This window comes from Bufo gargarizans, chromosome 4 (assembly GCF_014858855.1).
Source record: "Bufo gargarizans isolate SCDJY-AF-19 chromosome 4, ASM1485885v1, whole genome shotgun sequence".
In the NCBI taxonomy this organism is placed as follows: Eukaryota; Metazoa; Chordata; class Amphibia; order Anura; family Bufonidae; genus Bufo; species Bufo gargarizans.
The window spans coordinates 429688197-429703459 of NC_058083.1; the positions used below are offsets into that span (position 1 = coordinate 429688197).

Below are 15263 nucleotides of genomic sequence, written 5' to 3' on the forward strand. Positions count from 1 at the left end.
AGAGGTTACTAGTCAGTGGAGAAAAACCTCAAAGCTTTTCATTCAATTTAGTGGGAAAAATAAGGGTCTCCCAGCCTCTACTAAAACCCTTTCCAGATGGATCGTGAGAGCCATTAATTTGGCCTATTCTTCAGCTGGAAAGGCTCCCCCGGGGGGTTTTGGTGCTCATTCCACAAGATCAGTTTCCACCACTTGGGCAGAAAGGGCCGATGCTACCTTAGAACAAATTTGTAGAGCAGCCACATGGCAGTCGCCCGGCACCTTCTTTCGTCACTACAGATTAGACCTAGGCACTAGAGAACAACTAGCCTTCGGTAGGATAGTCCTCCAGGCAGTAGTCCCACCCTAAGAAATAAAGGGATTTCTATTCTAGTCGTCTCTCAAGGGTGCTGTCATGGGCGCAAGGGAAATTTAAGATTACACTTACCGGTAATCACTTTTCCATAAGCCCATGACAGCACCCGGGTTTATTCCCACCCTGTATAGAATTAATGCTAATAAAAAAAAAAAAAAAAAAGTGTGGTCTAGGACAAGTTCTTGCGATTAACTGGTGGTCTTGGGGCCATGCTCCTCCTTATGAGCTCTCCACGAAAGTTCCTGTTTCCTGTCCTGAATGGAGGCGGTCTCTCAAGGGTGCTGTCATGGGCTTATGGAAAAGTGATTACCGGTAAGTGTAATCTTAAATTTTTTGACGCAAAATGACATAGGTGTCTCCCAAAAGATAAGACAATATACAAGAGGCATTATTGTGGAAAAAAAACATTTCTCAGCTTTTATTTACATTTGAGCAAAAAGTGTCCAGTCCAACGTTATTAATACCCTTCTCAATAATCAATAGAAAAGCCTTTATTGGCTATTACAGTGATCAAACGCTTCCTATAATTGCAGACCAGCTTTTGCATGTCTCCACAGGTATTTTTACTCATTCATCTTTAGCAATGAGCTCCAAATCTTTCAGGTTGGAGGGTTTTCCTGCCATCACCCTGATCTTTAGCTCCCTCCACAGATTCTCAATTGGATTCAAGTCTGGACTCTGGCTGGACCACTCCAAAACGCTAATGTTGTTGTTTGCTAACTATTTCTTCACCACTTTTGCTGTGTGTTTTGGGTCATTGTCATGCTGAAATGTGCACTAGTGCCCAAGGCCAAGTTTCTCTGCGTTGAGAATCCTTATGTATTGCTCTTTTTTTGATGGTTCCGTTTACTGTGATTAGGTTCCCTGGTCCATTGGCATATGTACCAACCACCATGTTTGACCGTGGGGATGGTGTTCTTTGGGTTGTAGGCTTCTCCTTTTTACGCCAAATAATGGAAACATCATTGTGACCAAACAATACAATTTTTGTTTCATCTGACCAGAACACAGAAGACCAGAAGTCGTCGTCTTTGTCTAGATGAGCTTTTGCAAACGCCAAGCGAGCGTTTGTGTGCCTTATCTGGAGAAGTGGCGTCATCCTTGGTCTGCATCCGTGGAACCCAGCAGTGTGCAGTGTCTGTTGGGTTGTCTGCCTTGAGACATTGCCACCAGCAGAGCCCAGATTCGCCAGGATGGCCTTGGTGGTGATCCTTGGATTCTTTTGCACCTCTCTAACCATCCTGGCCAGCACAGGTGTCACTTTTGGCCTCCGACCACGTCCTCTGAGATTTTTCACAGTGTGGAACATCTTGTATTTTTTAATAATACTTTGTTTTGCACTGTAGCCACTGGAACTTGAAAACATTTAGAAATGGACTTGTAGCCCTTTCCTGACTTGTGAGCAGCCACAATGAGCAACCGCAGGTCCTCACTGAGCTTCTTTGTCTTAGCCATGACTGTCAACAAACCAACTGCAGAGAGCTGCTGTTTTTCACCTGTTGAGTTGATTAAAACAGCTGTTCCCAATTAATCAGGGTAATTAGGATGCTTTAGAACCGCTTGGACTATTTGGAATGGTATAGAACTTTAGATTTTCCCACAGACTGTGACTGTTTGTGAAGGGTATGAATAATTTTGGACTGGACACTTTTTGCTCAAATGTAAATAAAAGCTGATAAATGTTTTTTTTCCCCCACAATAATGCATCTTGTACATCGTCTTAATATCTTTTGGGAGACACCTATGTCATTTCCCGTCAAAAAATTACTTGCAGATTGAATAAAAGTCAAAATTTGCCAGGCGTATGAATAATTATGGTCAGCACTGTACATCCCATTCCTATTTGTCCATCAGCAGCAAAGTGTTTGAGTAGCCTCTAAGAGGCACTTAGAATGCAAAAGAAATCACTCCTCCCGGGCGTACCAACAAATCGGTAAAAGGAACGAGCACCGAAAACTAAAAGAAAAAACAAACTCCATAACCTTTAGGTTAATGTGTTTATCCAAGCATAGCCACCTTGTTGTATTGTCACACAAGGTAAAATTATCATAGCACCTTCCTTCATCCACGTTCAGCCCTTCCTCAAATTTTTTTTGCATGCTCGTTTATTAATAAATACTAGAAAAATACCACAGCAGCCCCTTCAAACAGCGGATCGTAGGGGGTGCCAAGACACTTGGCCCCACATGATACTGATATTGTTGGCCAGGCCAGTATGTTTACATTAAAGAATTTGTTCGTTATATTTTATATTAATATTTTGGCTTGGGCTACTTTCACACTTGCGGCAGAGTGATCCGGCAAGCAGTTCCATCGCTGGAACTGCCTGCTGGATCCGGCAAAACGTATGACAACTGATAGCATTAGTAAGACTGATCAGGCAAAAAAATGCATTGAAATGCCGGATCCGACATTTATTATTTTCACCTTTTTGAATACCGGATCCGGCACTAATACATTCCTATGGGAAAATATGCCGGATCCGGCATTCAGGCAAGTCTTCAGTTTTTTTCGCCAGAGATAAAACCGTAGCATGCCGCGGTTTTATCTTTTGCCTGATCAGTCAAAATGACTGAACTGAAGACATCCTGATGCATCGTGAACGGATTACTCTCCATTCCGAATTCCCTGTGACGGAACTCTATACCGGAAAAGAAAAATGCTATTGTGAAAGTACCCTTATATGACCTATTGATTTGGGTACAGTCATTAAAAAACAACACACAGGGGGTAATGAGGGAAACATTTGAAGTCTACTGCTATATATGTGTCGCCCACAGATCCCCCACCCCATAACAGTGCCATCCACATATCCCCCCCCCCCCCCCAATAACAGTGCCATCAACAGATCATCCCCCCCATAATAGTGGCATCCACAGATGCCCTAATATATAGGGGAGCTAAACCTGTGGGAGGGGCCGGTGTGGTCACTACTCCGGCCCCACCGCTCACTCACTGCTATATCTTTCATTGAAGTTCCGATCCCCAGCCCCATGTGTACTACTTACTAAATGTCCTGTAGTAGGCAGAGCAGGGTGGACGGCCGGCCAGAACTCGCTGACGTCACGTGACGTCAGTGAGTTCCGCTGCCCGCCCTGCTCTGTCTGCTACAGGACATTTAGTAAGTAGTACACATGGGGCTGGGGATCGGAACTTCAATGAAAGATATTATAAAATGTTTAGGCAATAAAGCAGTGAGTGAGCGGTGGGGCTGGAGTACAGTGACCGCATTGACCCCACCACATTTGCATGACACTGGCCCCTCCTTCCTCCCCCTCCAGCTGATACATCGCAGTCTGCGATGCTAAATAGCAGCATTCGCCCCATAAGACGCAGGGGCATATTATGGGGCGAAAAATACGGTAAATCTGGAATGACACTAATATAGCTAATCACAGCTACTTTCCCACCCACTTTTCAAAAATGGAGTGGTGTAAAAATGCTAAAAGTTACAAAATTTTTCCCCAAGCAATCACAAAAAAAAAATCAGTCATATTTTATGACTTTCTGAAGTCAGAATTCTAGAGTGCAGGGTGTGATAAATCTCCAGCCAAGGTGTTGACTGGTTTACAAAGCGCTCTGCTAGGGTGTTCTGATTTAGTAACGTGTCGGCCCTTACTTACGTCTTCTATAAGTTAACTGTTGCAGGGATGGACTACAATGAACATCTTTCTGATAGACCCAACACATCTGTATCCCAGCTTTTATCTTCTCCTTGGTAATGTGAACACTTTCTGGGAACTCTTCATATCAGTCAAGGACAGTAGTAATCGGATCATAAAATGGGATTTTACTTTTGTACATCTGGGCTTGAAGTCCACAGCTGGTGGGCCATAGTACTATATAATGTTGTCAGAATGAAAAATCACAAAGTCCTTATGCACTACTTCTATAGTTGAATATTTTCTTTTATCGCTAGTTATTGTGAACTTAAATTTATGGGTTGAAAATGAAAGTCCCTTGTATGTTTGGTTTAGAGATTATTTTGTGGTGTATTCTTCATATCGTATTTGTGTGAAAGCAGCAAATAACAGTTCTAGTGATGCCCATATAAACCGCGCTACACGGGTCACTGTGCAAAGTGGTGCCTATGACTGCCATATGGCACTTAGTTGTTACATACCGGTAGTTAATACGTTAAAAAAAGACATAAGTCCATCAAATTCAACCAAGGGATATGTGGGGACGTGAATCCCAGAAGAAAGTGAGACTCAAAATATTCCATAAATTACAAAAAGGTCCAAATTTGAGGCACATTTTTTAAGTGGATTCTACTACTTTTCTCTGCTTACAATACGACTTATTTTACACATGGTCATTCTTTTCCCTGCAGATATTTACTAAAGCTAGCAGAATTGTTTGAAAAACTCAGGGTGAGCTATGCTTTTGTATATTTTTATTTCTTCTAATTTTTTTCACTTTTGTGAAGATTTGGTAACTAGCATTTGCTAATTTTGTAATATTTGTTGTTTCAGAAAGTAGAAGCCAGAGTTGCCTCAGATGAAGACTTAAAGCTGTCCGAACTCTTAAGATACTATGTGCTTAATATTGAAGCAGCCAAGGTATTTTTTTAATCATTCTAGAGCAGGAATGGCCAACCTGAGGCTCTCCAGATGTTGCAAAACTACAACACCCAGCATGCCCGGACTGCCAAACAGCTATCGGCATACAGCAGGGCATGGTGGGAATTGTAGTTTTACAACAGCTGGAGAGCCACAGGTTGGGCATGCCTGTTCTAGAGGATAAGTAAAGTAGATATGGATTTATTTTTGGTGATTTTCACCTTTTTTTTATATGTATAAATATATTCACCTTCATTCAGGACCTATTGCTTAGGAGGACAAAGAGCCTGGCTGAATATGAGAACTCAAACAAAGCTCTTGATAAGGCCAGGTTGAAAAGCAAAGACGTTAAACAGGCGGAGTTGCATCAACAACAGTGCTGCCAGAAATTCGAGAAGCTCTCTGAGTCTGGGAAACAGGGTAGGGAAGAGTGGTACTTCACTTTTCTGTTGCCACTTCCTTCTTCAGACGTCATACTTCACTAGCTTAACCGTCCTGTTTTTAATGCTATTCATTGCACTTTTTTCTTTCTTAGAATGAACAGAAGGAATAACAAGTATCAGCAATAGGAAACCACTATGATTTAAAATCTATATTGTTTCATGCACCCTTGTGTAACCACCATGGCTGTCATGCTGTGCTGCTGGACACTGGTGCAATGGATTCGGAAAGTGTTCAGACCCTTTCACTTTTTTTTATTTTTACATTTTATGTTGCGGCCTTGTGCTAAAATGAAAAAAAAAAAACTATTTATCAAGTTTTCCCCATCAATCTGCACTCAATACCCCAAAATGAGAAAGTGAAAGTGAAATTTCAATTTTTCTTTTTTGATTTTTTTTTTTTTAAGGAAAAACTATATTTTTTTTATGGATATAGACCCTTGAAATGTAACTCTCTGGGCCTCCAATTTCTCTTGATCATCCTTGCGATGTTTCTACACCTTGTTTGGAGTCCACCTGTGGTAAATTCAGTTGCTTGGACATGATTTGGAAGAGACAGCCCTGTCTATATATGGTCTCAGAGCTGACAATGCATGCAGTGCCTTATAAAAGTACTCAAACCTTGAACTTTTCCCCCAAAAAAAATTCACGTTACACCCACAGACTTAAATGTTTTTTATTGGTATTTTATGTTATAGACCAACACAAAGTAGCAAGTATGTGTGAAGTGAAAAGAAAATGATTCATGGTTTTCAAAAATGTTAATAAATAAAAATCTGTGGCATGCATTTGTATTCAGTTCCCCCGAGTCAATACTTTGTAGGATCATTTTTAGCTGCAGTTACAGCTGCAATTTTTTATTATTTTTTTTGGGGGGTGGGGGGGGGGGGGGTCTAACCAGTTCAATGAGTGTGAATATTTTTTCAAGGCACTGTATCAGAGCAAAAACAAAGCCATGAGCAGGAAAGAGCTGCCCGTAGAGCTCAGAAACATGATTGTGTTCTGCTGCATTGAAAGTTCCCAAGAGCACAGTGGCCTCCATAATTTTTTAAATGGAAGAAGTTTGGAGCAATCAGGACCCTTCCTAGAGCTGGCCGCCCTACCAAACTAATCGGGTGAGAAGGGCCTTGTTAAGAGAGGTAACCAAGAACCTAGTGATTATTCTGGTTGGGCTCCAAAGATCTTGTGTGCAGATGGGAGAAACTTCTAGAAGGTCCATTACTACTGCAGCACTCCACCAATCTGGGCTTTATGGCCAGAAAGAATCCTCTCCTCAAGATTCTCGTCTGATGAAAACAACTTTTCAAGTGTCAAGCCTGGGGGAAACCAGACACTGCTCATCACTTGCCCAATAATATCCCTACAGTTGGAGGTGATGGTGGAAGCATCATACTGTGGGGGTGTTTTTCTGTAGTAGGAACTGGGAGACTGGTCGTGGTCGAGGGAAAGCTGAATGGAGCAAAGTACAGAGATATTCTTAAAAACTGATTGCTCTGGACCTCGGACTGGGCCAACAGTTTACCTTTCTACAAAACAATGACTCCAGCCGTGACAACATAGGAGTGGCTTAGAGCCCTGACTTGAACCCAGTCGAACATCTGGAGACACATGACAATAACTGTACACACAGTCCCCATTCAGCTCAACAGATCTTGATTTGAGGATTTGCAGGGAAGAAAAGCAAAGAAAAATCCCCCAAATCCAGGTGTTCAAACATTGTGGCAGCATACCCAAGAAGACTGGAGACTGTTATCACTGCCAAACGTACTGAGTAAAGGGTCTGGATACTTATGTTAATGCAAGATTTTAGTTTTTTCTTTTCAATAAATTAGCAAAGATTTCGGACATTCCGTTTTCACTTTCTGATTAAGGGGTATTGATTGCAGAATGATGGGGGGAAAACTTGAATTATAATTTTTATTGTGGCACAGGGCCTGCAACATAACAATGTGAATAAGTGAAAGGGTCTGAAAACTTTCTGAATGCACTGTATATGGTGATCTGGGAATAATGTGAGACCATTCTCATGACTGGTGAGGATCTCCGTAGTCAGATCCCCACCACTGGGAAAGCCAGGATATGCCATCACTTTTTATGATGTTTATAATGCTATAGTATCACAGTATCCATCCTGAAGTCAAAGGAAGCTCGTTGGCTATGTTTTGCATGTTTTCCCTTGAGGGAAATCTCACCTTTGTAATGTCTTATTTTATAGAACTGACTAGCTTCAAACAAAGAAGAGTGTGTGCTTTTCGAAAAAACCTGGTGGAGATGACCGAGTTAGAAATTAAGCACGCCAAGGTTGGTGTTATCAAGTTTTATTCTATCCACTGCTCTTGTAGCCCTAGTTCTAGAGGTTCTTCATTTGTGCTGATGTTGATATTGTATCTATACTTTACACTCTTAAAGGGGTTGTCCAGGATTGTACAAGTGATTCACTATTAAGACAGTCAATCAATGTCTGACAGGGGTGTGACACCCTGCACCCCAGCCAATCAGCTGTGTCAGAGTAGCCCCGATGCTGGAACTACACAGCTATGTCCATTGGGTGGTGGATGGAGCTTGTTAGTAGGTGCTATTGTCATTTACTTCATGGAGCTACTGCGGAACAGCTGAAGTGGGGGTGTAGGGTGATAGATACTCGACAATCATATATTTATTGCCTATCCACAGGTTTGGCCATCTCATGTAAAATCATAGACAGACTTTAAAGGAACATGAAATTCTAACCTTGCGGGGGATTTTCAAATCTGCAGCATGTTCATTGTGGACATCATTGCAGATTTCACCCTTTGCGATGCAAAGGATCAAACTGAAATCTATGGCAGAACCACATGTAACACATCACACTGACCTCATAATCATATATGTTTGTAATTATTGTCTTCTATATTACTTCTAATCATATACTGCTCACGTGTTTCTCTCACCAATCTGTCATACTGTCTTCTGATAACCTGGTGACACAGACCCTGAGCAAAAATGCTGGGGTTAGGTTGGTATTGCACCAGCAGATACGGCTGATGATTGTTGGGAAGGAAGCGTTGTTCCCAACAATCGCCTGCTCGTTAGTAAACGAGACCACTGCAGTTACATGCAGAGATCCCCTCCACAGTATGGGGAGGAGCGATCACTAATGCCTTACAGAACCATTATTTGCCGGCAGCAGACCGTGATTAGGCAGCACAATCTGCCCCCGGCGAAAAATGATTTTTTTAATCTGCTTAAAAATTGTGATTGCCTGATGAATTTTAATTTGCGCGTTGATTGAGTAATCGGTGGCAGTATTACACAGGCAGATTATCATTAACGAGCGTTAATATGAACAGTTGTTAGCGATGATCTGCACAATTATCTGCTGTCATAACACAGCCTTTACTTTCTTGAATTGACCCAACCATTTTTCTAAAATGTGTATTGAGAAAATTGAAGTCAATGGGGCTATTCACATGGCTTTAAGACCAGACGTACTCCATTGAAATCAGTGGGCCCGTTTTTAAAGGCCATTTAGATAGGAGCGCATCCTCGCCTTATCCACTTGCATGTGCAGGAACACTCGCTTCTTACTAGAGGCTGCAAATCCGTCCAGAAATTCTCTGCAACTGGTGAAAACCCAGTGCACATTAATGTATCGTACACACAGAAGCCCTTGCTGCAGGACAACAAGTCATTCCACTCTACTTATTTATTTTTAGGATATTTCCTCCTAAATTACACAATAATGAGAATACTGTATGTTCTGTACAATATACAGTTATTTCTGCTGCCATAAAGTGCTGTTGGAGGCTCCGTTCTGAGTCCCTGCGACAGATTCTACAGTAAGGCTACTTTCACACTAACGTTAATATTTTCCGGTATTGAGATCCGTCCTAGGGTCTCAATACCAGAAAAAAAAAAATCTGTTTTGTCCCTATTCATTGTCAATGGGGACAAACCGTAACTGAACAGAACGCTTCAAAGTGCATTCCGTTCTCATACCGTCCTGAGATGCAGAGCAAAACAGATCCATCATGACCCCCAATGCAAGTCAATGGGGAAGGATCTGTTTTCTCTGACACAATTGAAAACGGATCCGTCCCCCATTGACTTTCAATGGTGTTCATGACTGATCTGTCTTGACTATGTTAAGGATAATACAACCGGATCCGTTCATAACAGATGCAGTGGTTGTATTATCAGTAACGGAAGCGTTTTTGCTGAACCCTGCCAGATCCAGCAAAATACGCTAGTGTGAAAGTAGCCTAAGGGAGGTGTCACCAAAGCTGTTTTTCAGATTTTTGAGCCAAAGCCAGACGTGGTTTTGAAAGGATTGAGAAATATTAAGAAATGCCTGTTCTTTCCTTCTGGATCCACTTCTAACTCTGGTTCAAACAAATGCATCAAAAACTGCCACAAAAAGCTGTGTGTGACATCCTAAGACTGATGGCTAACCTCCGGCACTCCAGCTGTGGGAAAACTACAACTCCCAAGATGTACACTTGCTTGGCTGTTTTCAGAACCCTACAGAAATGAACGAAGTATGCTGGGAGTTGTAGTTTTACCACAGCTGGAGTGCCGGAGGTTAGCCATCACTGTCCTAAGAGTATTGCTGTATGCAGCGCTTATCCGTTATGTCATGGATCTAGAACAGTGTTGTGGTTTCTGCGAAAGCCATGATGTACATTTGGACACTTAGTAGACTACTTTAGAACGTTAGACACAGTGGTAATACTGAGCGTGCACTGGAGAGTCCTCATTCATGAGCTCCCGGCTCCCTCTGGAAAAATGTCAATTAGCGGCAGGAGGAGTAAAGCCAGGAGCTCATGAATGTGAGGACCCTCTAGTAAGGCTACATTCACACAACCGTAAAAAATAACGGCCGTTAAAAACATACACTGCCAGTTTTTTCATGGCCATTTTGCATGAGTGTGCATCCATTTTTTCGCCGTCTATCCATTTTTAGCGACCGTTATGAGTTTCATAGGCTTTTTTTTATTTATTTTTATCCCAGTGCCTGCAGTATATACAATGCCTCTCTGTAGTGCCCCCTGGACATATAAGGCTCTTTTAGTGCCCGCAACATCTATAATAGCCCCCATAGTGCCAACAGTATCTATAATAGCCCCAACAGTATCTATAATAGCCTCCATAGGGCCTGCAGTACCTATAATAGCCCCCATAGTGACCCCAGTATATAGATGTCTGACGCTTGAGAAAGGTCCCAGTAAGAGGACTGAAACGTCGCTTGGGTGAATAAAGATCCACTATTTTTCACCAACGGATGTGCTGCGGTGTCTTCTATTTCTACACACACACACACACACACACAGTACAGACCAAAAGTTTGGACACACCTTCTCATTCAAAGAGTTTTCTTTATTTTCATGACTATGAAAATTGTAGATTCACACTGAAGGCATCAAAACTATGAATTAACACATGTGGAATTATATACATAACAAAAAAGTGTGAAACAACTGAAAATATGTCATATTCTAGGTTCTTCAAAGTAGCCACCTTTTGCTTTAATTACTGCTTTCCACACTCTTGGCATTCTCTTGATGAGCTTCAAGAGGTAGTCACCTGAAATAGTTTTCGCTTCACAGGTGTGCCCTGTCAGGTTTAATAAGTGGGATTTCTTGCCCTCTAAATGGGGTTGGCACCATCAGTTGCGTTGTGGAGAAGTCAGGTGGATACACAGCTGATAGTCCTACTGAATAGACTGTTAGAATTTGTATTATGGCAAGAAAAAACAGCTAAGTAAAGAAAAACAAGTGGCCATCATTACTTTAAGAGATGAAGGTCAGTCAGTCTGAAAAATTGGGAAAACTTTGAAAGTGTCCCCAAGTGCAGTCACAAAAACCATCAAGCGCTGCAAAGAAACTGGCTCACATGCGGACCGCCCAGGAAAGGAAGACCAAGAGTCACCTCTGCTGCGGAGGATAAGTTCATCCGAGTCACCAGCCTCAGAAATCGCAGGTTAACAGCAGCTCAGATTAGAGACCAGGTCAATGCCACACAGAGTTCTAGCAGCAGACACATCTCTACAACAACTGTTAAGAGGAGACTGTGTGAATCAGGCCTTCATGGTAGAATATCTGCTAGGAAACCACTGCTAAGGACAGGCAACAAGCAGAAGAGACTTGTTTGGGCTAAAGAACACAAGGAATGGACATTAGACCAGTGGAAATCTGTGCTTTGGTCTGATGAGTCCAAATTTGAGATCTTTGGTTCCAACCAACGTGTCTTTGTGCGACGCAGAAAAGGTGAACGGATGGACTCTACATGCCTGGTTCCCACCGTGAAGCATGGAGGAGGAGGTGTGGTGGTGTGGGGGTGCTTTGCTGGTGACACTGTTGGGGATTTATTCAAAATTGAAGGCATACTGAACCGGCATGGCTACCACAGCATCTTGCAGCGGCATGCTATTCCATCCGGTTTGCGTTTAGTTGGACCATCATTTATTTTTCCACAGATCAATGACCCCAAACACACCTACAGGCTGTGTAAGGGCTATTTGACCATGAAGGAGAGTGATGGGGTGCTGCGCCAGATGACCTGGCCTCCACAGTCACCGGACCTGAACCCAATCGAGATGGTTTGGGGTGAGCTGGACCGCAGAGTGAAGGTAAAAGGGCCAACAAGTGCTAAGCATCTCTGGGAACTCCTTCAAGACTGTTGGAAGACCATTTCAGGTGACTACCTCTTGAAGCTCATGAAGAGTGTGCAAAGCAGTAATCAAAGCAAAAGGTGGCTACTTTGAAGAACCTAGAATATGACATATTTTCAGTTGTTTCACACTTTTTTCTTATGTATATAATTAAACATGTGTTAATTCATAGTTTTGATGCCTTCAGTGTGAATTTACAATTTTCATAGTCATGAAAATAAAGAAAACTCACCCCATGCCACTCCCACCCCCTTTAGTGCCAAAAAAAAAAAAAAAAACTTTATCCACTTGCATGAGCAGGAACAATCGCTTCTCACTGGAAGAGCCGGGATCCAAGGCACACTGTGTCATGATGTCACATGATGTGACGTCAGGCTCTGCAGATTTTTCAAATTTGCAGCGTGGTGATTATGTCACAGATGTGCAGCCGATTTTTACTGTGAATTTCATCGTTTTATCAAGGTGATATCCGTTGTGGAGTTGCACAGTCTGCCTCCAAATCTCCTCGTCACATACGGATTAGTTTCAAAATCAGTAGCAGAAAATATCCATCGTGTCAAAACTCCTAAGCAACATTCTGGGCAGAATTGAAAATGCACCCCAATTTTGGCACCGTTTGTACCACAGAACTGGCATACGTGCCTTGCACCACATTTAGAACCATTTTAGACACTTTTTTTTTTTTTTTTTTTTTCCTCGTCATCCAACAAAGGGGTTTGGATTACTGGAAAGGGGGAGTGGGGTGGGACTAAAACACTCCATTATGCACCAAAAATTATCCGCATTTGTGGACTAAACTAAGCCAACAAATATGTGATGTATCGGACGCTGTTTAAAACTTTCTACGACAGTATTGGGCACCTTTTACACATCGCCTTTTAGCTTTCCATTCTTGTGATCTGTCAGAAGAACAAAAAAAATACGGATCAGTTATTTCTGGCATCTGTTATCAGTTTGTGTCAGTTCCTTCAGAGATCAGATATTTTTGACGGGAGAAAGTCCTGCATGCAGTATTCTCTCTCCTGTCAAAAATAACTGATCTCTGACCATAGCTAGAGATAATTGAATCCCACGAAGTGGAATTTGATCCGAATTTTAGGATAAATTCATGTTGCCTCAAAGCCGAATTTCCTCGTGCTTTGTGTTAATCTATTTAACTTGAAATAGTAAAAAAAAAAAATAATTCATAGTTACCTACTCCATTTGCCCGTGCTGGGCTGATTTTGATTGACAATCTCGTCCGAAATGCCATGCTTGGTGACGCCAGCCAGCGTGATGACGTCATCCCACGCTACACAAGATTTCGTGCCAGGTCTTCAAGTAAGATGGTGGTGGCCGGCCCGTCGCGAGCAAATAGAGGCGTTAAGTTTGATTTAAAATTTTTTTTTTTTAAATGTTAATTTTACACCGTTTTTGCACTCAGATGCCGCAATCATGTATGAAAGCGGCATCTGAGGGATACAGTGATGGAGGGCGGCGCTATCGTCGCTCCCTGTCATTGCACCCGCTACTGACAAAAAAAGCGCTTCGTGGTGAAGTAATTCGCCACAGAGCAAATTTTTTTTGTCAAATTCGCCGAAGCAGCCGAATCGAACTTTCTAAGAATTCGCTCATCTCAAGTCATAACTGATGAGCAAGATAAGATGGATCAGTTAGTGTCTGTTTGCTTTGCACTAAAAATAACGGAGCATAATTGATGCAAAATAAAGGATACTTTTTTTTTTTCCTTCTCCTGTTCTCATGATGGATCAGAAGAAGGAAAGCAAAGCGGTGATGTGAACGCGGCCCCCCATGTATCATGCCTGGGCAGAGGGGCTGGAGCATGCCAGGAAAGACAGAATAGTTCAGTGAAGATATCTGCAGCTTTGGTGATTTTCCTGTCTTTGTCTTTTACAGAATAACATCTCCTTATTACAAAGCTGCATCGACCTCTTTAAGAACAGCTAAAAGGGAGCCCAGGCCTCGAGAAGCACCAGTTGCACATCTGACATCCTGAGCAGAGCAGCTCCGTCTTTACACGATCATAACTTTGGGTCTTAGAGGACTATCATGATAGAAGTCAAGCTATATATTGGTGTATGTGTTTTGTAAAATTTCTAACAATGGGGGAAATCTAATATTGCTCTTATAAAAGGTTAAAAGGGCTTTCCATTTTTTCTTTTTCTTTTTTTATACTGATGCCCCATCCTCTGGATAGGTCATCAGTATCTGATCGGTGGGAGTCAGACACCAGAGACACACGCCGATCAGCTGTTTTGAGAAGGCAGCAGTGTTCCTCTGAGCACAGCGCCGTACATTGTATAGTGGCTCTGCTTGGTATTGCACTCGGTCCCATTCACTTAAGTAGGGCTGAGCTGCTCCTAGGCCACGTGACACATGAATGTGTCATCACTAGGCCTAGGGCAAGCGGGCAGAAGGCTGCGCTGCTGCCTTCTCCAACAGCTGATCAGTGGGGGTCCCAGGTGTTCAGACCCCTACCGATCAGAAACTGATGACCTATTGAGATGATTTGTCATCAATAAGAAAATCTTGGAAAACTCCTTTTAAAGCTGATCTTTTCAACTATTTGTTTAGTAAGATCTGTTTCATTGTATATATAAATATATACACAAAGATTTACAATGTGTTCTTTTTTATTTATTTTTAAACTTTACTGTTTAGTAATATGAGACTTTAAGGGTACTTTCACACTAGCGTTTTTCTTTTCCGGCGCTGAGTTCCGTCCTAGGGGCTCAAATCCAGAAAAGAACTGATCAGTTTTATCCTAATGCATTCTGAATGGAGAATAATCTGTTCAGGATGCATCAGGATGTCTTCAGTTCAGTCTTTTTGACTGATCAGGCTTTTCAGAAAACCGTAGCATTCAGGATTTTTGGCCGGAGGTAAAAATACAGAACACTTTGACTGAACGCCGGATCAGGCCTTTTTCCCATTGACTTGCATTAACGCCGGATCAGGCACCGTTGTGTTCAGTCAAACCGGATCCGGCTTTTGCATGTTAAACCCAAAAAAAGTGAAAAAAAAGTTAGTCCATAAATGGTGGATCAGTTTTTTCCAATGCATTTTTTCATTGTGATCAAAATCCTGATCAGGATTCAAATGTAATCCGTTTTTACACGTTTTTCCGGATCCGGCGGGCAGTTCCAGTGTCGGAATTGAACGCCAGATTTAAACAACGCTAGTGTGAAAGTAGCTTAAAATCACATCTCATTCCAGGAAAAAAGTGGACGAGTAAGATAACTTACATGACTCTCTTT

The 15263-nt window shown here is 42.1% G+C and overlaps 1 protein-coding gene across 1 annotated transcript in view; it reads left to right on the forward strand.

Moving 5' to 3' along the window:
• The window catches only part of SNX5 (sorting nexin 5), a 76004-nt gene extending 61379 nt beyond the window's left edge, over positions 1 to 14625 (forward strand). The window contains exons 9-13 of the mRNA XM_044288591.1: positions 4689 to 4728; positions 4831 to 4917; positions 5178 to 5337; positions 7573 to 7658; positions 13903 to 14625. Of these exons, the coding sequence (XP_044144526.1) occupies positions 4689 to 4728; positions 4831 to 4917; positions 5178 to 5337; positions 7573 to 7658; positions 13903 to 13953 (424 nt within the window). The 3' untranslated portion in view covers positions 13954 to 14625. The remainder of the gene's footprint in view (positions 1 to 4688; positions 4729 to 4830; positions 4918 to 5177; positions 5338 to 7572; positions 7659 to 13902) is intronic.
• Positions 14626 to 15263: the final 638 nt, after the last annotated feature.